This window comes from Oenanthe melanoleuca, chromosome 5 (genome assembly GCF_029582105.1).
Source record: "Oenanthe melanoleuca isolate GR-GAL-2019-014 chromosome 5, OMel1.0, whole genome shotgun sequence".
NCBI classification, from domain to species: Eukaryota; Metazoa; Chordata; class Aves; order Passeriformes; family Muscicapidae; genus Oenanthe; species Oenanthe melanoleuca.
In genome coordinates this window covers 9,649,885-9,671,623 of record NC_079339.1, presented here as the reverse complement: position 1 = coordinate 9,671,623, position 21,739 = coordinate 9,649,885, and the positions used below count along the sequence as shown (strand labels likewise).

At 49.2% G+C, this 21,739-nt stretch overlaps 1 protein-coding gene across 2 annotated transcripts in view; it reads right to left on the bottom strand.

The window, feature by feature from the left end:
- Window positions 1-21,739, bottom strand: part of EPS8L2 (EPS8 like 2) — a 48,748-nt gene that overhangs the window by 11,394 nt on the left and 15,615 nt on the right. Inside the window, exons 2-10 of one of the 2 annotated variants that reach the window (XM_056493994.1) lie at window positions 18,646-18,710; window positions 17,543-17,598; window positions 7,344-7,408; window positions 3,146-3,307; window positions 2,706-2,855; window positions 2,500-2,579; window positions 2,228-2,367; window positions 807-886; window positions 236-362 (exon numbers count right to left, since the gene is read on the bottom strand). In XM_056493994.1, the coding sequence (XP_056349969.1) occupies window positions 236-362; window positions 807-886; window positions 2,228-2,367; window positions 2,500-2,579; window positions 2,706-2,855; window positions 3,146-3,307; window positions 7,344-7,408; window positions 17,543-17,598; window positions 18,646-18,689 (904 nt within the window). In that variant the 5' untranslated portion in view covers window positions 18,690-18,710. Of the gene's footprint in view, window positions 1-235; window positions 363-806; window positions 887-2,227; window positions 2,368-2,499; window positions 2,580-2,705; window positions 2,856-3,145; window positions 3,308-7,343; window positions 7,409-17,542; window positions 17,599-18,645; window positions 18,712-21,739 lie in introns of both variants that reach the window. The other variant, XM_056493995.1, reaches the window with a different exon arrangement.

Here is a 21,739-nt window from a genome sequence, read left to right as displayed (position 1 = left end):
GAGACCAGAAATACGGAAAATCAGGGGTTCAGGGAAAGGGAAATTCCCTCTGTGTGCCAGAGGCTCCGTGAGCTCTGCCAGAGGTGCCCGTGGACAGTGGCACCTCCCAAACTGGTGTGCCTGGATCTGCTGTGCCATGGCATTGATCCCGCCCTGCTGGGCCAGGAGCTGGGTGTCCCCGCTGCTATCCGTGACCCCCCTGTGCTCCCTGCTTGTTGCAGCTGCTGCACTGCACCTGCTGGCCCTTTCTTCTTGTTCTTCTTCCCTTTCTTCCTTTGGTTGAGCTGTCGGAATGCCTCTGCAGCCTTCTGGAGCCGGGCGACAAACACTTCGATGTCATCCAGGGTGCAGTTCAGGATTTGCTGTGAGAACAGAAACCCAAGGGACCAACATGAGCCTGGGCTGCACACGGCTGGGAGCCTGAATCCCAGGGACTACTGCATTACCCGGCACAATGCACACAAATGGGCAATCCAGGCATGAAATGCAGCCTAATGCATCCCTTTGCAAGCACAGAGCTGCTGTCCTTACCAATATGACAAGTGACCCCTGCTAATGGATGGCTGGAAAATAACCCAAGTGGGATGGGGAGGAGCAGAGCTGGAATCAGCAGAGCTGCCTCAGGTCAGATAACATTGTCACTGATGCAGTGATGGGGACTTGCTTTTGGCTACCTTATCTTTATGCACAGCAGGTGTCAATTGGAAAAATGCCCAGATGATGCATTAAATGTCTGCTCATGGAGGAGTCCCTTGCTCCCTGCCTCTGCTCCTGCCTATGGACTGTGCAGTGTCCCTGTCACCCACCGTTTCCTTTTCAATCTTCTGTGCTAACATGGCACGGGATTCCTCATGGTCGTGAGAGCCAGAGCTTCGTCGGTCATAGTCTGCAAACAAGGGAGAGAAAAATATATTTACTATCAGAGGTTGGAAATAGGATCCATAGGATGGTATCTCCCAGCTTGGGTGTTTGTTCTGGATTGTGAGGGCACTTCAGGAATAATGTTTGTAATAGGAGCTAAGTCCCAATCATCCTGCAAAAAACCCAACCATGAGGCACCTCCCAGCTTCCAGAAGCCACATGCCCAGTGTGGGGGGGATATTCCAGTGGGAACAACCACTGGGGTGGCCCCTCATGCAGAACAAACGGTGTCAGCTCAGGGCAGGGGCTTGGAAAGGGCTGGCACAACAGGATCTGCTGAGTGGGAGAACTGGGGAGGCAGTTTTGGCAAAGGACTGTGACAAGTCTAGAGCATCTGTAAGTGTGGGGATGAGTTGCCCTATCAGAACAGGTTTTGTAGGAAAAAGCAAGTAGGTGTTTCGTGGAGAAGGGATCTCGGCAAACAGGCATCACTCAAGGCTTTCTCCTGTAATCTGCTTTCCTGCTTGGCTCTGTGCACTCAGAACCAGAAATCCTGCCTGGAGGAATTTCCAGCTCTGCTGATGTGAGCACCTTTGGAAGGGCAGAGGTAAGAGGGGCTGCTTTTCATCAGAATAGAGATGTTTATTCATGGTCCAGCTCAGAAATAGAGATATTCCTTTTATGATGCAGAATTTGGCCTGAAATAAGTTCTCCGTTCAGCAGCCAGAGCAGTTGCTTGGCCTTAGAAGCCATCCCAGCAAAGGAGTATTTTGGACATGTTACAGTACCCTATTATGTGTTTTCCTTGAAATGAAGGTGGTATGATAGGCAGGGGTAAAAAATGCTTACAGTTTGTTCATCACTTTGATCTTTTTTCAGAGAAAGAGCTTGTTTCTGTTCCTAGGAATTCTGTTACTTCTTTCTCCAAAGGAAAATACCAAATTTTTTCAACTCAAAAGGGCTAAAGTCAGGATGGTTTTGGAATCAATCTTTAAATGAGCATGTAAGAGGGGTTCAGAGTTCAGATCTACATTTCCACACTTGACTTTACAAGAATTGAAAATTTCCAAGGGTGAAATCTTGGCTTCTGTGAAGTCAGCAGAGCCAGGTATTTGTCTTTCTGACCAAATTTCTTGTCTGTACATTTTAAGATCACCAACACTTGAGAAGCTTTCGCTTTTTTGGCATTTCTGTATTCCCCAAATAAGGGTGTTGTTACACAGAGTTTGTTGGAGCTTTTATTTGTCAAGCAGAAGATGCCGTGGGTACATGACTTATTTTCACTACAGACCACTTCAAGAAGGTTGGCTGTCTGGGTTAATTAGTCTCCCATCCCCAGGAGAGACTTCTTGAGTGCTACCAGTACCTGGATCATGCTGGGAAGGAGGTGCCACCCTGTTCCTGTTCATTGGTGAGCCTCTCATGTCGTGCTGGATTGGGATGGGAGGTGGTCCTTGAGGTGGGGGGAGGATGGATTGTCTCTGCTTGATCTTTTCCTGGTTTGCCCTGCAAGGAAAATGAAACAGAGCAACCCTATCAGTGTCTGCAGATCCCGTTTCCAAGAGACTGGAGTGTGAGTAAACCACTGGAAACACGGGTTTATTGTTGCTGCTCCCAGCTGTATCCTGCAGCACTTACTTGAGTGTCTGTGGCCGTATCTTCTTCCCGTGCTTGTGGTCTGCCAGGGCACTTTCTATGTCCTCATGAACCATCTCCGCCTCAAGGATAAAACAGAGATGTTTTTAAGGGCTTGGCTTTAGGAAGGATTGGAGGAATGGGGAAAGGGCAGACAGCAGGAAGTGTGTTTTGTTCTGTTTCACACCAAGCAGGAGGGCTCTGCTCACCTCCACCTCATCACAGTTGAAGAAGTGGATGTCAGGTTTGTGCTGCTCAGAATCCTGACACACGAGCAGGAGGATGGAGGAATAGCGCATCTGATTGAGCACTGTCTGGCAGTGCTGCACTGTAGGCAGGGGGAAGTCCTCCAGCTCCTCCTGCAAGAGAAGGGAGAAGGGGTCAGGCAATGGGGAACTATTAAACTAAGGGGGAATGGTCCTGTGCAGGAACTCCAGGGATCCCCAGACTGATCTTCCTTAGTTTATCATTGCTAAAACCATCCTGTTCCTAAGATGCAGGAATTGTCTCCTAATCCAGGAGACAATTTTGGTAGTGATTAACCCTTGTTTGTGTTCATTAGAATTTGCCCTCTCCCAATCAGAATGGAAAGGGCGCTCACTGCACCCCACACTTCAGTCTGGGGTCAGTCCCACAGGGCTCCAGGTACCTGTGTCTCACAGTCCAGCAGCCGGATGGACTTGTCGTTCACTTGCAGCAGCATCTCCTGTGTCCAGATCTTCTCTTTGGAGTTCAGCAGGATCAGTTTCCGGATCGCGTCATCCACTGTCGTGATGGACTCGCTCTTGTCCATGATGAAGGTGGCCAAGTGCTGAAGTTGGGGAGAGAAAGAAGATAAAAACAGGTGGAAAATGTTTGTTGGGGTATATAAATTGTTGATGAAAGCATTTCTAGAAGCTTCAATTACTGTTTGTAGTTTCTCAGAGCTCAGGCATGAAGGCAGTGCTGCACAAAACAGTTTTGGCTGTTGCTACCAGCCTGGTTGTGGAAGTGAAAGATTTGGGTTTCATAATGGGTTTTCATAACCAGTTTCACCACTTGCATATTACTCTCATCAATTCCAGCAGCTCTGATCCCTGTCCAGCGGGGCAAATGCTTCACACACACACAGGTTACTCTCTAGGTCCCTCTGAACCTGGCTTGGAAGTAGACCTATGGCAGTCAAACTAATGTTTTGCTTACCAAGCTATGAAAGCATTTGTGTTTTACTTGTCTTGTATAGCAAACCTGCTTGTGTGGGATTTGTGCCAGGCAAAGAACTCACAGAAGCCATGGGCAAGTGTTGATCCTCTGTGCCAAATGACATCCATGCAACGTGTGGGGTTCTATGCTCTGGGAACAGCCCCTCTGAAGAGCTTCTATGCTGCAAAGCCTGCAGGAGCTCAAAACCTGACAGCCCACTCTACACCAGCCCTTTAAGCCCCGCTCAGGGTTGGGGTTATCTTCCCCCCAAAAATATCCAAATCATCCTTCACAGTGAAATGGGTGAAAATTGGTGTTTCTGACTGTAGGAAAGGATTTTTTTGCTGTTTGCCTTTGTCCTGCCCTGTGGCTTTGCTTGGTTATCCTGGTTTTCCTGCCTCCCTTCACCTGTTCTGTAAACCCAGAGCAGTCTCTTTTCCCATCAGCCAGGCTTCCCTGCTGTCCTCCCCTCCTTTGTGCTCCATGTGCGCACTTGGGCCAGGAGCAGCTCAGCTACAGTGTAACCATCCAAGCTGCTTTCCCGTCCCTCCTCCAACTGCACTCTGAAGTGTGTGAAGCCTTGCACTTGGCACCTGTATGTACAGAGTTTGTGTAATGGGGCAGCAGCTTTGGTCTGCTCCTGGGGCTCCATAGGAAGGCAATGGTGGGCGGGGAGGCAGCTGTGGAAAGGAAAGGTGTGTCATATCCAAATGTTGTGTGCCCACCAGCAGAGTGGGTGAAGGCCACTCCAAAAGTCCAGATGAGTAAGTGCTGCTCCCTGTGTATGGAAGAACCGGTTGTATCTGCCAGCAAAGGGGACTGCGAGGCAGGAGAAACTGGGACTCAGAGCAACCAAACTGTTTGCCCAGTGGTTGTCCCTGGGGAAGTGACAGCACAGCCAGGCCACGTGTTCAGGTGATAGTAGGGAAGGAAAAAAAAACTCAGGAAGGAAAAGGAAATTATTCTGTTTCAGCTTGTTCTTTTTTGCCCAGCTGTGTTCTTGGTGAGAAGGGAAGGGGAATGTGCCTGACTGTCAAAAAGCAGCTGATGCTTTTCCCTGTCTTTACCAACTTTCTCCAACAGAGAAAAGCAGGAGGCTTTTGGATGGATAAGTTACAGACCTGACCAAGGCATCTGTGCAGTCCAACAGCCTGCAACCCTTGGAGGCTTACTGGGCCAGATCCCAGCTTTTTCTCTTGTCCCTGGAGTATTGAAGGCAATCCACCAGCATGACACTCTCATCCTGGTTTCCTTGCTCAGTAGGGTACAGAACAGGCACTTCAACAGCAGTGGCTAAGCTGCAGAGCCAGGAACAACAGATTAAGCCCTGGAGCAGGGACACCCCGGTGCTGCAGGAAGAGCTGCCCTGGGGGGCCTGGGACAGCAGCGTAGCCACTCCAAAAATGGTCCTGCCAGGCATTCAGAGTTTGTGGGGAGGGCAGCAGTGAAATGCCTGCTTCTCTTTGGCACACATCCTGTAGTCTGCTTTCAAAGCAAGAGCTGGAAAAATGGGGGGTGTTTTTATGCAAGTCCTACATTGATGGGAAATTTGTAGTAACGGCATGAGTTTTGCCTGGCTTTGATACCATATCTTCCTGCCTTCTCCCAGTGATCAGATATAACCTTTTTAGGGATCAAGTAGCTTCTTTCTGGTGCTGATGTACTCATGAGCAGATTCAGTAACCCGGAGGGTTGTGTCCACAGTTGGCATGTGCGTCAGTGGGCCATGGAGGAGGAGAGAGTTGTTGGGAAAGAACTCCTTTCTCCCTGTAAAAGCCCAGGTAAATGCAAAGTGGGAAGTGGATTAAGAGGCAGCAAAAGCTGATGATGCTCCAGCATGTCCTGCTGTGTGTCTGGAGCCTTGAAGAAGCTGTTGAGGTCTGACACAGACCAGATGGACCCGAGAGGGATGTGTGCACTTGGAGCACAGAGCCTTGGATGGTTGTGAGGATGCACAGGCAAGAACTTTTGTTACAGCTGGCTCCACACAAGGTGGATGCAGGGAAAGGCTTGGCTTTAAAGCACTGGTAGACCTGACTGTCAGAAAGTCTCTAAATATGCTCTTGGGCATTAGGGTATATGTAGGGTTTGTGGTGACCCATTTCCTGTTAGATGATTCCCAAAGACTAGTGGAAGGAGCAGAGAAGAGGACAATGCAAGGCCCATTCCTGTATTCATCAAGCAAAGGTATGGGGTGAGGCACTGTCTAAATAGAACTCGTGGCAGGTGTGTGAGCTGAAAGCTGAGATTAACAATGCAATCACAAATGAAAAACATGTTGGGTGTATGTTACTGTAATTGTAAAATAGTGCATGGGAAAGTATTTACCTAGTCAGGTTTGTCTGTGCAGAGGTGACAAGCCCTCTTCTTTCAGAGCAGTGAGGAGAATGTGTTTACTCAAGATGACAGGCATTTTTATCTCTTCTATTATTTTATCCACCGCCTTTACAAGCTTCATAAATTCCTTTGCTGTTTACTGTTCAATTAGTTTTCACGGTGGGGAAGCTATTTGTCTGACTCAATCATTAGAATATTTTCCTACTTTCCATTTTCTGTAGATATGGGTGGATTGAGAGGGAGAAGCTTGCTGCTGTCTTTGTTTTATCCCTTAAAACCCCTTTTCTTCCAGATGGACATACAAATACAGCAGCTTTTACTAGAATGGGCAGTGGCTCTATCCACCATTAAACTTTGATCACATTACTTCAAAGGGTGTAAAATGCCTCCTGTGAGGAAACTACATTCTATCTCACTGCCTGCCACCACAATCCTGTTTGCCTTGGTCAAAGTTCAGGGGAGAGACTCACAAAAGGGTGGCTTATGGCATAACTGATGAAGAATTCATTTGCATGTCACCGTTTAAAGTCCCTTCTCTGCATCCATGAGTGACTTCTGAGACACTGAGTTGGTTACTCCGATGGAAACCAGGACCTCTTTCCAAACAGGCACTTTACAAGTCTAAATGTAGGCTTTTAAAGGGCCCCATCTCCTAAGTATGAACCTCAGGAAGCATTCTCCTGTCTTATCTTGCTCAGTTTTCAGTGATGAATGGCCCCACCTCCTCCACGGAGTCCTGCACCACCAAGCTGTGTTGCAGGAATCGCCAAGCTAGGGATGGCCAGGCTGGCTTCTCTTTTTAGAGTGGGTGTCTGTGGTAGTGGGAGATGGATTTGGTTTATTGCCTGTCTTTTTGAAGTGGTTTGTGTTATGTGAAAGGATAGTAGTTGAGGAGAGCTGAAAGCTGATAGTCCATCTGGTCTGTGTTGTTTGGATAGCTGAATTCCAGTAACCTCCATTGGAACTCTGCTTTTAACCTGTCTGTGCTGATCAGAAGGGTTTGAAGCACAGGGTGACAGAAGGGACAACGTTTCCTGCTCTTCTTCAGACACAGAGGAGGGAGAAGACAACGCTTTCTCCATTTCCTCTGTCCTTGTACAGAATTCCATTTAAATCTCCATTTAAATCCATTTAAATTTATTTAAATCTTTTCCCCCACCCATTCTCCTTTACTCAGTGACTTAAGACTTTAATGGTAAGGAGGTTCCCAATTTCCCCTTTGCCTCCTAAAGGTCCAGGACACAGGGAACACACTGCAGTAAGGGACACCTACCACTGACCTTGGCCTCTCAGCCTCTTAGCACTCCATTGCATGTGTGTGTGCTCACCTGGACGTGGTACTGGGAAGTCTCATGCATAATGACGTTGGAATTGGAGTATTTTTTCCTTTGTTCTGTAAGAAACAAGAAAAGAAGCATTGATTGTTTTTCATTGCATCTGAGAATTACAACTCTGAGTCTTTCTCACAGTCCCTGAGCTTCCAGCTTGGGCTCCGCGGGCGTTGCCAGCAGGTGTCTCTCCAGAGCAACCAGTGCCTTTCCTTGAGCTTTGCCTTGGGGATTTCACCTTTCTCCTTGGCCAGCCAAGAGCTTTTAAATCGAGCTCCTCTTGGTGCACGGGGCTGAGCACAATCCTGCCCACGGCTTGGGGAGCATGCTGAGCACCCGGAGATATCCCAGCGATAAGGATCGTGAAAAGATGCCGCTGCTCTTCTTTGGAGTCTGGCAAGAGTGGGTAGAAGCTAATTCAAGCTGATTTCTAAAGCTTTTAAACACTTATCCTAACACTCTTTAGGCTGTGCCATCAGCTTGGCAGGACACTTGAGTACTTCACACCTTGTAGCTCCGCACCTGTGGCTGAAAACACAACAGTGTTTTGCCTCTGTGCCTGATTGCTGACAGCCCTGGAGTGGTGGCTGTTCCCCAGTAGAAGTGATTAATTGATTTATTGCTGGGAATATTGGCAGAGGCATTAATGGAGACTGCAGGGCTCTGAGCCCTCATCTCCTACACCACCAGCATCAGCTCAGAGGTGGAGTGAGGATGGTTCAGGGGAAAGACCTCAGACACCCAGCCCAGCTGCCTGCTCAGCCATTCCAGAGTGACCTTGAATAAACAAATTAACATTGCAGCGCAGTCCCTTCCCACCTCAGGCTGGCAGGAAAAGCTCAGTGGCACTTTCTGATTGCTGGGGGCTTTAATTGCAGTCTGTCCTACTTGAAATGTGGGGCAAGGTCTGGGGTAGGGCACAGGCAGCGCATCCCACAGGGATTCGGGGCTGATGTGAGGCACTTTTTTCCTCTCAGTAACCTCAATTTCCTCCCTTAGCATTTCTCATGTAAATAGATGACACTGATGGAAATGAGAACACTGCATTCGTGTGGGATGGAGACAGATTTGGGTTTTAAGACATCCCATCCCCTCCTTTTCCCAAGGGAGTGCAAAAGGCTGAGGTGGGTGGTCTGGAAACAAAGGGAGTTTACATTCGGACAGGCAAATGTCTCCAGCCCTGAGAGGAAGGGTGCGGAGCTGTGTTGGGAACTGGTAGTCCCTGAGGGAGGGAGGGAAGGAATACCAGGGGGATGAGGTTTCCAGTGGGAGGCTAGCACAGGTCTGTGCTCCTGGTAGGAAAACAGCCCATGGAGCTGTAGCAGTGGTCAGGGCAGCAGCTGGTTGCCCTCAGACTCTCTGATATCCCTTCCAATGCCTTTTCCCCTTCCTCCAAGCTCAAAGAAGCTGCAAATGTCACACTCAGGGGAGATCTCAGTATGCTCTGCTGAGAAAATGTTCAGAGAAGCCCTGGGAAGTTTTGGGGACTGGCCAAAACCTCAGAACTCTGCATAGCCCAACTTCCCATCACCTGCACTCAGTGAGTGCGAGAGAGCAAAGGCTCCTATAGCCCTCTGCAGCCTTGTTCAGACAGCAGCAAGCCCTGGCACAGGGAAAAATGCAGATGTTTCCCCTCCCTCTGTTGATTTTTCCCTGGGGGAATTTTTGCATTACCTCCAGGAATCACAGAACTAGAACAAAGTGCCTCTGTTTTGTCTCCCGATGTCATTCAAGTGATGTCCCAGAAGCTGCCCAGGGCAAGAAATGGGATGTTTCTGCATGTTCTCCTGAAATCCCTTCTATTTCCTTGGCTTCTACCTGACCCCCACACCCATGGAAACTTTTATTTTTGTGTTTCCTGCTGGCATCGGCAAATAAGACCACGAGGTCTGGAACCAGCCAGATTTCAGCAGGGTGCCAAAACACCGAAATCTCCTTCTTTCCTAGTGCTTAGTTTTGATTTAAACACAGGAAGAATTAAAGATCCAGGTTGCAGATCATGAAAGAGTCAGGCTTGGGCCACATCTATCCAAGGAGCGTGGGTGCTTTAAAGAAAATTAGTGTTTTTTAGTTTATTTACTCATAACAATGTGGTGAAACACTGCAGGGCTTTCCAAGACACATCATTATTTGTCTTTGAATAAATCTGGCTCTGGTTGGGCTGATCAAGCTCAAGGATCAAAGCTGATCCCAAAATGCTTTTAGGAAGAAGTTCTTCCCTGTGAGGGTGCTGAGGCCCTGGCACAAGTTGCCCAGAGAAGTTGAGGCTGTTCCATCCCTGGCAGTGTCCAAGGCCAGGTTGGACCAAACTTGGAGCAACCTGGGACAGTGGAAGGTGTCCCTGCCCATGGCAGGAGATGGAATGAGAGGGGCTTTAAGGTCCCTTCCAGCCCAAACCATTCTGGCATTCTGTGAATGATGCCTATAGCAAAATCTGTAGCTGTTTGACTCCTTGAGCAAGAGGGATCCTTCCCCTCGCCCAGGTGAACTCCCTTGCCAGCCATACCTCAGAAAGCAGGTCAGCTGTCCCATGTGGCTCCACCCTGCCCTTGTGCACAGCCTTGTCCCTGACCTGCTGCATTTTGTATGAGTGCATGCTGGCCTGTTAGCAGCAGCAGCAGCAGCTCATTTCCTTCATTTCCTCCCGCTTCATTTGACACCTCACACCAGGACACTTGGCATTTCTACAGCGTCCTGCAACAGGACCTCGGCACCTTCAGGTGTCATCCAACCCCTAACCTGGCCCCAGGGTGTGGAGAATTTGCATAATCCCCATGTGATAGATGAGCATTGCAGGAATATAGGGATGATTTCCCCAGATTAGCTCAGACACCCATCTGCACCTGTGTTTATCTCCCGCTATGACCTTCAGAGTCTGTGGCAGTGGAGGACTCTGCATATAACACAGGCAAGGGCAGGGAGAGCTCCAGGGCTGTGGCACTGGTACAGCAAACATCCACAAGTGAAAGTTAGCATGAGCCTACAGTGACCACCACTGTCCTTTTTCCCTTTTGTTTGTCAAGAGAGCCAAAGAGATGGGAAAACAATACAGCTTTGTCCTGTCCTTTTCATGTCTGGCAAGGAAAAAGCCCAACTCGTAGCATGGATATCCTAACAAGTGCTGGTGGGATCCCCTGTGCCCTGAGGAGGAGTTGTGCTGATCCCAGACACTTGCTGTATGTATATCCAGAAAGTTTTGAATGCCTTGGGCATAGATAACACATGAGACATGCACACCTTCTGGTAAATTGTCTCATGTCTTGCCTCTCAGGGTCTGGCCCAGTGATCCTAAGACAATCATTTGAGGGGAAAAACCCCCATAAATGGTTCTTTAACAGAATTCACTTCTGTTCTCTCCTAACCAAGTAGCTTTAATCTTGCTTCACATCCAGAGGAGTGGGAAAAATGGCAATGAATGTTTTCTACCACTGGTAGATACCAGTTTATCTTAGAGATAAACAGTGCTGTGAGAATGGCATTTCCCACTAGCATCAATGAGGAAATGGGAAGAGCTGTAGAGGTACAAGGTGGTCCTGAGGGCTCAAAATAGTGCTGGGCTGAAATCCCAGTAATAATACTAAAATCTTGGCTAGCAGGGAAAGAGTCCTGCTTTATGTTAAGGATGTGGAAAGGATGAAAGAATGTAGTAAATAAGGTAAAAAAGCAGGATCGATGCACATCCTGGAGAGCTGGGGTTATCAGCTTGGTCCAGGAAGCCAAAGCACATCTTCAGTGCCAAGTTCCCTCCCCATTTCCATGCAAAACCTTATTTAGCAGGGAGCTGGGACGTGGCTGCGAACTCTCCCTTCAGTGAGCACAGGAGATCAAGCCCGTGGAACCAGCTTACAGCTGGGATAATTGGTTAAGGTTTCTGGGAAAGCTGAGCAATGCCAAGGAAGGCAGAGCAGGCTTGTCTTTCTCCATGCACAGCCTCTGTCAAGCCAGAAGGACACAGCACCCCCAGTACAACCTGCCAGTGGCCCCTGCCTCCCCTCCAGGCACATCCTTCTCTGATTAATTAGTTTTACCACACAGGATCCTACCTCATCCTCCCTGTCCCTCCCCACATTTGTTTACAGCTGTTGCTGGGCAGAAGGCACAGCAGAAGACAGGGAGATGTACGGACAAGTACGGAGCAGTCTGTGAGGAATGAGAGGTATTGGATTTGTTTTCCTTGCCAGTGCCATTCCAAGGATCTCTCCTCATTCCCTGAATCCCAGTGCTGACCTCCCCAGCCTCCACATCCATTACAGCAGCCTAAGGGAAATCCTGGTAATTACTTCTGGAGCTTGCCAGTTCCTTATATAATCTTTACATTACCTATACATTATCTAGCAGTGCACATGCTGTTTATAGGAACCTGCCAGCACATCATGAGCAGCTCTGTGCCAAACGACAGGTCAGGACCCGCCTGCTGAAGGGAAACGGGGCAGCAAATGCTCTGTGTGCTCATGGCAGCCACAGAAGCCTGCCAGGCTGGCTTACAGAGCAGCAGTATGGAATAACCTCCATTCCAGGATCTCAGCATCTGCCAGGTTCCTGCTTCCTTGCCAGGTAGGAGGATGGGATGCTCCAGGTTACCCAGGGTTAGTCAAGGATCTGGTTTTGGGCCTTGTGCTGACCTGCTGTACCTGAGCTCCTGACGGGAGAATCTGCAGGTCCTGCCTTGCTCCTCCCCTGTTCTCTATGGCAAGCACAGAGAGAGCTCCATTTTGGGATATCTTTGCAGTTTAGGGAGCACTGAGTTCCCTGTGTTTGCTGTTAGATCTTGCTGAACTGCTGGAGCTGGTCTGTACCGGTGCCTGTGGCACTGGGAATGTCTGCTCTCACTCATGGCTGGTGTGCGCAGATGGATGTGGGAGCTCTTGGAGTGAATGAATAGCTCTCATTGAGGTGTGAATGGGCTGTGGCAGCAGGGAGCAGCGGCTCCCGGTTTCACACAGCTGAATTCCTGCTCGGCACGCTTCATATTTGCCACAGTTCAGCCCAAGTGCTCACATTCCTGGTTTATTAGCTGAAGACACAACCCACTCTAGGAAAGCAAATAAAAACCTGGCGCAGCTCCTGGGTTGTGCAAGGACTGAGTACATGGAGGAACAGTGTGTGTTTGTGTTCAGTGTGTCTGTCAGCACGGTGTCCACTGGGCTGCTTGGAGCAGGATAATCAGGGCATTGAGGAGCTATAGTTCACCGGTAGGGATATTCCCTTTTGCCTTTACAGCCAGACCTGGAAGAAACCTGCCAAATTATTTTTCACAAAAAAACCCCAAGTGGTGTTTTCTCAACTTTCTGTAGCTGGTAATGACATTTTCTGAATGTCAGAACATAGTAAGAGTGAGGGAATCCTGATGTAATTAATTCACTTAATTTGAGTCTTGAAAAAAATTCATAGTGAAAACTTCCCCCTTTTTTGTTGTTGTTATTTGTATGAACTACCACAACTTTAGTTCCCACGCTAGTTGGGCATATCCAAAACCCATTTCCATTTAGGAAAAGGTTTCTCCATGTGAGCTCTAAGCAATTACTCCATGCAAGGAGAGAACTTGTGCTCAGCAGTTTCAAGGTGACAAAGAAAAAAGGTCAGTGCAGATGCTGAGCAGCGTCAGAGGTGGGAGATCCCTCTCCACAGCATCCCTGTCACTAACTGTCATTCCAAACTCCTGGCCAATAGCACCTGGAGCAGTGTCTGCTCATCTGAGTAGCTCCAGTCAGGGCTGAACTGAGCCAATGTGTTCCCTGTCTCACCTACCACTGGGGCTTGATCTACAGGAACCAACAGAATTGTTGGCTTCCAGTTTTTCTTCCAGCTCTGTTTCCAGCTGGTGTGTTAAGTGTCCAAGGAGTTGAATAAAAGGGTCACCCACACACACAGTGTCAAAGGGGAGCAGGTTAATCTGAAGCTGGAATCTCAGGTGGGAAAGCAGATGTGAAGAATGAAGCTGGAATGGCACCGAGGGAGCAGTGGGGAATGACAAGGGAGTTATTCAGGGCTGGCAGCAGAGGACATGAGAAATTAATGGCCTGAGCAAGAAGGCTGGATCTCGTCTGAACCTCAGGCTTTTTCTCCAGTATGATGAAATCTTTAAAGACATGACAGTGAGTGGCACTGTTTAGATGTTGCCCAAATCCCTGTGGTTATAGGCGTGGACACAGTCCTCTTGACCCAGCAGCGTGGCTGAGCAGGCTTGGGTTTAGCCACTGCTCTTGCCAGGGTTGTCTCTTGCAGACAATATCAGTGTGTGTTAAATCCTGCACAAGTCCTCTGCTAGAGGTTGTGGGGAAGGAATGGTCCCTCCGTGCTCCTGTCAATAATGATGTGACAGCCATGTGGCCTCCAGCTGGACTGTAAACAAGCTCATGGTTTGGGCAGGGTGTGGGAGAGCCAGCAGCAGGGAATTAGTCTGGGCATTGTGCTCAGGGCTGGATGGTCTCATCTCAGACACTTCTCCATGTGGCTGGGGCTGGAGACCCCGCTGGGATACAAGGGAGATCTGTGGAGACCCCCAGGAGTTGGTTCATGACCATTAAACGTAATTTACTCCTTCTCTACTGGTGTGTTCTACCTGGCCAGCACCAAGCAGCCTGTGGTTCAGGAGTGATACTGGTGCCAGTGGAGCCTCTCTGCCCATGGCTCCCCAGGGAGATGATCCCTGTCCAGGGCCACACTGGGCAGGAAGTGGCTCTTCTCTTTGTGCTAGTGCCTCGTGTCCTGTTACAGCGCCGCAGCCTGGCTTGGGTTACGGCTGTGCAGTGTCAAGTGATCGGCATCAGCACTGCTTCTCCAGCCTAACTCATTGCTCCAAAACCCCTTTTCCAGCCCTGTGCCCAAATCTGGCTCCTTCCCAGAAATTAGTGCATCAAGGATGTGTGGGCAGGCTGGAACCAGCTGGCTGGGTCTCACAGGCTTGGCATGGGGGGCTGGAAGGAGGCTGAGCACTGCCAGGGACAAACAGAGCCAAACAGAAATGAGCTGCTCCTCCCCACAGCCCTACGAGAAATCACTGCAATCATCAAACTACCCTCAACTTCTGCTTTGCTGCCTAATCCATCAGGAGAGCCAGCCACCACTGTTTGACAGCCCTAGAAGCAGCTGAGGGGAGCACCTGCAGAAGCCCACCTGGAGTCACCTCAGAAAGGGGTGGCAACAGCTTTCCTGCTGTGGCAAGCGCTGTGCAGAAATGCTTCCTAACAGTCCATCCCATGGGTTCTGCTGGAGCCTGGTTTCCCCCCCACAGGCTTTCATCTGGGCTCGGAACAGATGCCCGTAAGCAGAGAAGCAGCCTAATTTATTTATGGTGTGCATTAACATTTATTCAGCTGGTGGCTGCGTGGGGAGAGAGGTGGCAACCTGAGAGGGGCCAGCCATTCCCTGCTGCCAGCTGCTCCCTGCAGCCACAGACCCCTCCAAAATGTGGAACTGAATGAATGTGGTGCTGTTTTACTAAGGGGTGAGGAAAGGATGAGTGTCCTGCTCCCATGAAGCCAGGAAACTTCACTGAGTATGGCAGAGCAGCTGGAAAGCACATCAAACTGTTGTAGGGACAGAGCCAAGGGAGGGTATCTTGGGGCTCTAAGCCTGTTTCATTGTAGAATTCCCTTTGGTCATCTCTCTGCATCCCTCTCACCACACTGTGCTCACCACTGTGAAGAATACACGATGATAGGCAATATATTGGTGATCAAAGCAATTTCAGCAGGCCAAGTATGGCACCATAGCCTTCCCCACCCATCAACAGCTGTGTGATGAGGCTGTGTCCTGTAAGGACCTTCACACTATGTCCTGGAGCCCCCCCAGAGTGAACCTCCACCTTCATCATCCAGGTGCCTTCCTGTGCACAGCCTGAAGCTGCTGCTGTGTTCCAGCCTCACCACGATTTTAAATATCCCTCTTCAGGGTCTCCCCTGGGGTGGGTTTAATATTCCCAGTAAGTCCCTGTTGATACTGGGTACACCTTGGCCCTCAGGTAGCACTTGTGTATCCACAGTTGGCACCCCTGTCATGTTAGGCCAGTATTACTGTAGAAAAAGCATCTTTAGAAAAATCCAAGGCCTTGTTCACCAAGAAATAATATTTAGACATCTGTGTGCACTGGAGCTTTAAATGAGTGGATGTCTGTGTGCTGGGAATTTGGGAGTCACTGCACTCACTTCTTGGAGGTCTGGCAGTGTACACAGGCTGAGGGTCCAGTCTGATTGCACTGGAGGAAAATGGAAATATGAAAAGCCTTGTCAGCTCCAAATGTCCCTCAGCAGTGTTATAATCACATAATCAAGGCCAGCTTGGCTTGGTGTGATTTGTTTCGTTATGAAACATAATTCTCCCTGCAATTTTAGTTCTTGCTCGCCCTCTACCCCCAAATGTGCCAACTAACAGCAGAAATTAATGCTGGGGGAGGGACGATCTCAGTAGGAAAGGGACCAAGACATTTAAATATTGCTTTACACGTGCTGAGTGTCCTTTGCTGAATTAGCAGGTGAGTTTCAAGCAAAATCCCTCTGGATGTGCTAATAACAGGAGCTGGGCTGGCCAAGAGGCACTGATTTGTGCAGGGAATGCCTGCAGATCTCATTCTGCATTTCAGTAGTGGCAGGGAAATAGCAGGCAGCTGCTTTACTCCTCCTGAGGATTTGGCCCAGGGACATAGAGTCCTCATTTCAGGTTTTCTGGAATTTGGTCAGAGAGGTCCCAGCCCTGGTGAATTTGCTTTTGAGGTGTGTTCATACAAAAAAATGTAGAAGATGAAATTCTGTGTTGAAAAGTGCTTATTTGAGAGCTGTGTTTGTTCTGTCAGTCTTTTTCTGCACTGGCTTTTGTGGCACAGGATTGAGGGGTGCTCCCTGTGCCATGGCACCATTAGATCCCCCTCTGGAACTCTGGTGGCTGGAGCCCTGGGCTGCCTGCACCCATGGGTGCCAGCCTGCAAATCTGCTTGGCTTTAATACCGTTGTGAGCTCCCAGGTTCATTTTCACACATGTCTGTAGAGCTATTTACCTGGCAACTTCAGCCTCCTGCCCCTGACAGGATGTGCCATAGTGTCAGTGCACAGCCAAAGGAATGTGCACTGCCTTGGAGGCAGGAGGAGTTTGTCTGCACTAGCAGCCCTGTGTGCACCAAAAATTTCCACACCTCATCCTCCTTTATCATGTGTCCTTCCATCTCCAGAAGTGACTGACGCAGTTCAAACCCTTGCTTGGCACCTGCCCACCCTTCAGCATCCAGGCCACAAACAGCCCAAATTTCTGCTCTGCCATTATCCTCATGTTTTGTTTCTGGGAAGCTAATTGATGTTAACAGTGGTTTTGTTAAGCAGCAAATACAGCCCCTGCTATCCCACTTCTCCCCAGGTGAGGCTGATTTCTCTGGACACTGCTTCAGGCCACTCCACACGCATAAACCTCCAGCCAAAACCACCGGGCAAACAGAGTCACTTCCCAGGGACAAATAAACCACCTTCATAGCTGCTGAGGTCAATCTCTGATCAAATAGAAGATCTCCAAGGGGAAGCACACACAGCCTGTTCCTTCCAAATTAAACATCAACCAGGTAAATCCACAGCTCTCAGGTGGGAGATCTGGCAGGCTCAGACTCCTCAAAAGCTGCTTGTGTTACCCCAGACAATCCTCAACTTCTTACCCCAGAAATAACTGAGGGAGGTGTTTTTTCACATGGTTTATGCCTGCTCTGGCCACCCCAGAGGCCACATTTTCACCTGGGGTACTTGGATCTGCTGAAATCAGAAATAACTGTTATTTGTTACCTAAATGTGCTCAACCCAAACATGCTGCCTCTTGTGTGCACAAGCACTCACCCTGCCCATTCCCTGCACTTCCAAAGGGCCAAAGGGCACGGAATTTTCATGGTTCACTGAGTAGTTACAAGAGGATAATCATTAACCTGATGAGGACAGTCTTTCTTTTGTGAGGCCCTTTATCGGGTGATCTTGCTAACAGACCTGGGTAGGATCTGGGTAGGGGAAGCAACGTTCTGTTCCTGCAAAATCCCAACTGTCCCCAGCATGGGAGATGTCGGCCCAGATGTGTTTTTGCTGCCAGGTCAGAGCAGCCTGTTGCATATGGAACTCTGGATTCACGTGGCTTTGATTGAGTTCCAGCCTAAAGCTCCCCAGCATCCACATCCAGCTCTCCAGAGGTGCCTTTTGCCATGGGAAAATTTGGATATGCTTGTGGGAACGACTCACCGTAGAGGTCCTTTGCACTCAGCTTGGAAGCTCCCTCGGCTTTGCCCATGCTGCCACTGGAAAAGAAAGAAGGTACAAATCAACCATCAGCTCCTAAATATTTTTAACATCAGTTTTCACACAGCAGCTCTGCAGCTGCCCAGAGGGACCAGCCCTTCCCTTCTATGCAAAGCATTTCCTTGTGGGCCGTGCCAGCGGCTCCCTGTGCAATCCTACCTGTTATCCACACCACAGGCACATGTCACTGAACCCAGCGGTGGAAACAAGACACGGAGCAGCCCAGCCAGGCCTGTCCCCACTAGAGTTACCTTCACAATGTCCCCTGGAAGGACAGCACTCCGGAGGGGCTGGATTAAGGACAGCAGCTCCCAGTGTGCTGTAGGTGGGCTTGTAACAGGGAGAGCCCCTCCATGTTATCCCTGAGTCCACCTGAACCTGAGGCAGTGCAAGAGCCAAGATGATGATCCCTTCTCAATGGACATGTTGGAGATGTATCCCTTGAAGGGAGGTGTTCAGATACAGAACACATCCCATGTAAGAATGTGGGAGGGTGGCATTGGCTGTAAGCAGATGAGTTTTGGGGCATCAGGTCTCTAAGCACCACATGTAGGGCCATTCCCTGTGCCTGGGTCATGAGTAGCAATGAGCACTCAGAGATAAGAGTTTACTGTGGCAGAGGAGGGTCCGAGCAGGATCTGAGGTGCTGTAGTCCCTCTGTCCTGCATGGAGCAGTGAGCCCATGGATGCCCAGGGGCTGCTCTGTGCTCTGTCACCATGTCCCCTTGAGGGCACACAATGGTTCAGGTGCTCATCCCCGGTGCAGGAAGGAGGGAGAGAGCTGGTGGCTCTGGCTCCATTGGGAAGTTGCCATGGGGTGCTGCAGCCCGAAGCTGCAGGTGGAGAGGCTCCTGGTTTCCCTCTGTTCTCTCCACCTAATGTGCCATTATCAAACCCCAGTGCACAGGGCAGGTGATGTGTGAGGCAGTGCCAGCCTGTCAGGTGCCCAGGAGGGGTGAAACAAACACCAGGGACTTTGGGGATGAGTGGGACTGCTTGAAGTATCCCCTGAACAGTAGGAAGGAGTGGTGCAGGAAGATCCTTACTTTGATGAGCCAGGGTTGCTGCTGAGGGATCCCTTGTGACTCATGTTGCTTCACAGGCCAGGCAACTGCAGCAGAAGCACAAGAGACAGGGTCAGTGATTATAGAACAGGCTTTCAGGTGATTTATCCATGTGCATCCTGCCCTCCCTGCCTCAGGCTGGGGTCTCCAAGCAGATGGAGCAGTCAGGTGAGCACAAGGGTGTTTCCTCCCTGCTCTCAGTCACCTCTCACTGCTCTGACCTTGGCAGAAGGTGACACATCTCAGGATGCTCTTTCAAAACCTACTCCCACATCTCCCTCTTGCCGTTCCATTCCAGGCACACCCCAACTTTGTGGTGTTCCAGCATGTCTTTTCCCAGCATCACTGTCCTGCCTAAGGTTAAACAGGAATTGAGGTGGCATTTGTCTCCATAGTCTGTCCCAGATCCTTGTGCCCATGTGCTCGTGGCTGTATGTCCCAAGTCATTTTCCATGCCTAGAGTGCCATTAGCTTTTGTTATGTGGTAATTTTAAGCTCTACACCAGTTGTTAAAGTATCTTTATGAGGGGATTGCCCACATAAAGAAAAATGAGTTAACTGAATACTGCTCCACTGGCAGTTCAAGGATGAAGGAAAATGTACTGCGGTGAGTGGTTAGTGAAAGGCAGACAGGATCAGCAAAGATTATTTTCCTCTTCTTTCCAATGAGCATTAGAATGTGGGAGAAAATGTGAGAGACATCCAGGCACTGTTCTGACAGAACTACAAAGGAAGAGAAACAAAACCTAAAAACAAGATATAACAAGATCTCAGGGAATTATTTGTTTTGGTATCCAAGCCCTTCACCTCTGCTCCATGTGTGAGCTGAAGGGAAGCCAAGGCAAAGTCTTAAAATCTTTTTAAGTCTCTTTTGGAAAGTTCAGGGGCACTTCTGTGACTGGGTCAAACACTGCTTATCTCATTATAAAGTTGTCAGAATTAGAAGGTTTTGAAATACATGTTGCTGGCCTAAAGGAAGAAATTCCTTAGTGTCCTCAGTGGGATTTCCTGCAAGGAAAGTGCTGAGTGTACTTGGCATGTGCCAAGGGCTGCCATGACAGCCGTGGGCAGGCAGTGGAGCTTCCTCCAAGAGTTTGTCTTCACTGAATCTAGGCTAAAGTGTGTGCAATCCCCAGGGAATACTTTGGAGTCATCCCTGACACCTGGGATTTCCCCTCTGGAGGCTGACTATCTGCTGCAGGGCTTGTTGTATCATCAGCAGAGCTGCCCTAGATTCCTTACGTATCCGTATTTATTCCTCGTGTTGGAACACTTGTGAACACTTGTGGTATTTTGCTCTGTGTGTTTCACCCTGAGGTGAGGGCAGAGACAGTTTTCTCACTGATTTTATCAGAACTGTCAGTGGGATGTCAGAGGGATGCATTTATGGGGATGTTGGTGAAGTACTTGACTGTACACAGACTGCATGAAGAACCCCAGCATGTTGTGGGCTCGACCTTACAACTTTCAGCCTGGTTTCTGTCACAGTAATACATGCAGCATGGAGACACTGCTAGAAAGGACTCTCAAGTGCATTTTAGTAGCTACTATGTTAAATTTCCCCTTTTTTGTCTCTCTTGTGGTTGATACTGAAATCCCTATGCACAACTATAAGAGGTATAAATTCATATCCACGTTAGAATAGAAACTTGGTGGTCTGCCAACCCCTCTGAGTGTAATAAAACCCATCCCTAGGCCCAAGCTTGGGTACCTGTGAATTTTTCCTCTGTTAATAGCTGTCTGCTGGTTTCCTTTTACAGTCCTCAAACTGTTCCTATCTCTTGGATCTCTTTGCTCATTAGCATAAGATACCTGGAAAAGAGAACTTGGGCTCTTAAAAACCCTGCTCTGCTCTGTTTAGTCTGCACCACCCAATCACTTGAGTCTCACAGCTGATGATAGCTATGAATGTTTCTGCATATTAGTGTCATATTTCTGGCTGTCTTTCTCTTACTGCCCCAGGGCCATGTCCTAATGTACTGAAATCCAGGTTACTCCAGCAGAAATGTGTCACCAAGTTTAGCCCATGGAGCTCAGACCAGGACCCAGCCCCAGCTGTGAAGCACCAGGCGGAACCAGGGATCCAGCTAAGGTCACCCTGGTTTTTATTTCTCCTTCCTAAGCTGTGTCCAAAAAATAAACCTCTGGGATCTGCTCTGTGAGGAGCCCATCTAGTGTAACTCAAGGTGGCTGCCAGAGGTACAGACTCCATGGCAGTGGCAGAGGAGACTGGCTTTTGGGTGAAGCAGGACCAGCCCTGAATTCTTCGTCTCATGGTGGTTAATAAAATACTGATGGGATCAGCTGGGCTCCCCAGATGATAAGCTAACATGGAAGACTGTCCTCTCTTCCAGGGTGTCCATGTCCCAAAGAGGCCATGACACTGGAAGCAGTGCATACACCTGCCAAATCAGCAGGTCCTTATCATGCCAGGCTCCCTTTTCTTTGTTTATTCCTGCTATTTTTCTATTTGCCCTTTGCTCAGCTCTCCCCACTGAGTTCAGGACGTGGCTGTGCTCGGCCTTGTGTTGGTCACAGTGAGGGCGTGGTGTGGTGCAGGCCAAGTGAAACCAGGATGGAGCCTCGTGCCAAAGCTTTTAATTCAGCGTTAATTGCCTGCTATTAATTGAATCTGAACTGGAAGCCTGCAAGGGGGAAGGGCATGTTCCTAAGGGATTGGAGACTTTCTAATGAATCTGCTAAATCAAGAGGTAACTGGGCTTGTGAAAGGTGCAGGAGGGCTAAGAGCCACCTGATATGTGGACAGAACCAAAGATGAGAGATGAAGCTGTGGGCTGGCCTTTCCTAGGTTCTCTCTCCCTTTGGGAGCATCTTTAAGAGCTCCCATAGTCTCCAGCCTCAGTCAGATGTTGTCTTCTTTCTCCCTGCTCTGATTAGAGGGTTCTGATCTCCCCTTATCTCCCAGCAGGTGTGGCTGCTGCCTCCTCCTTCCCCAGCGGGAGGAGTGTAAGAAGGGAGGCGAGACACAAGTGCCACCATGCAATGTGTGGCTGTGCAGGTGTCATCTTTGACTCAGCCTAATCAAAGCCAGTTCCAAGATCATCACCCATCTGTC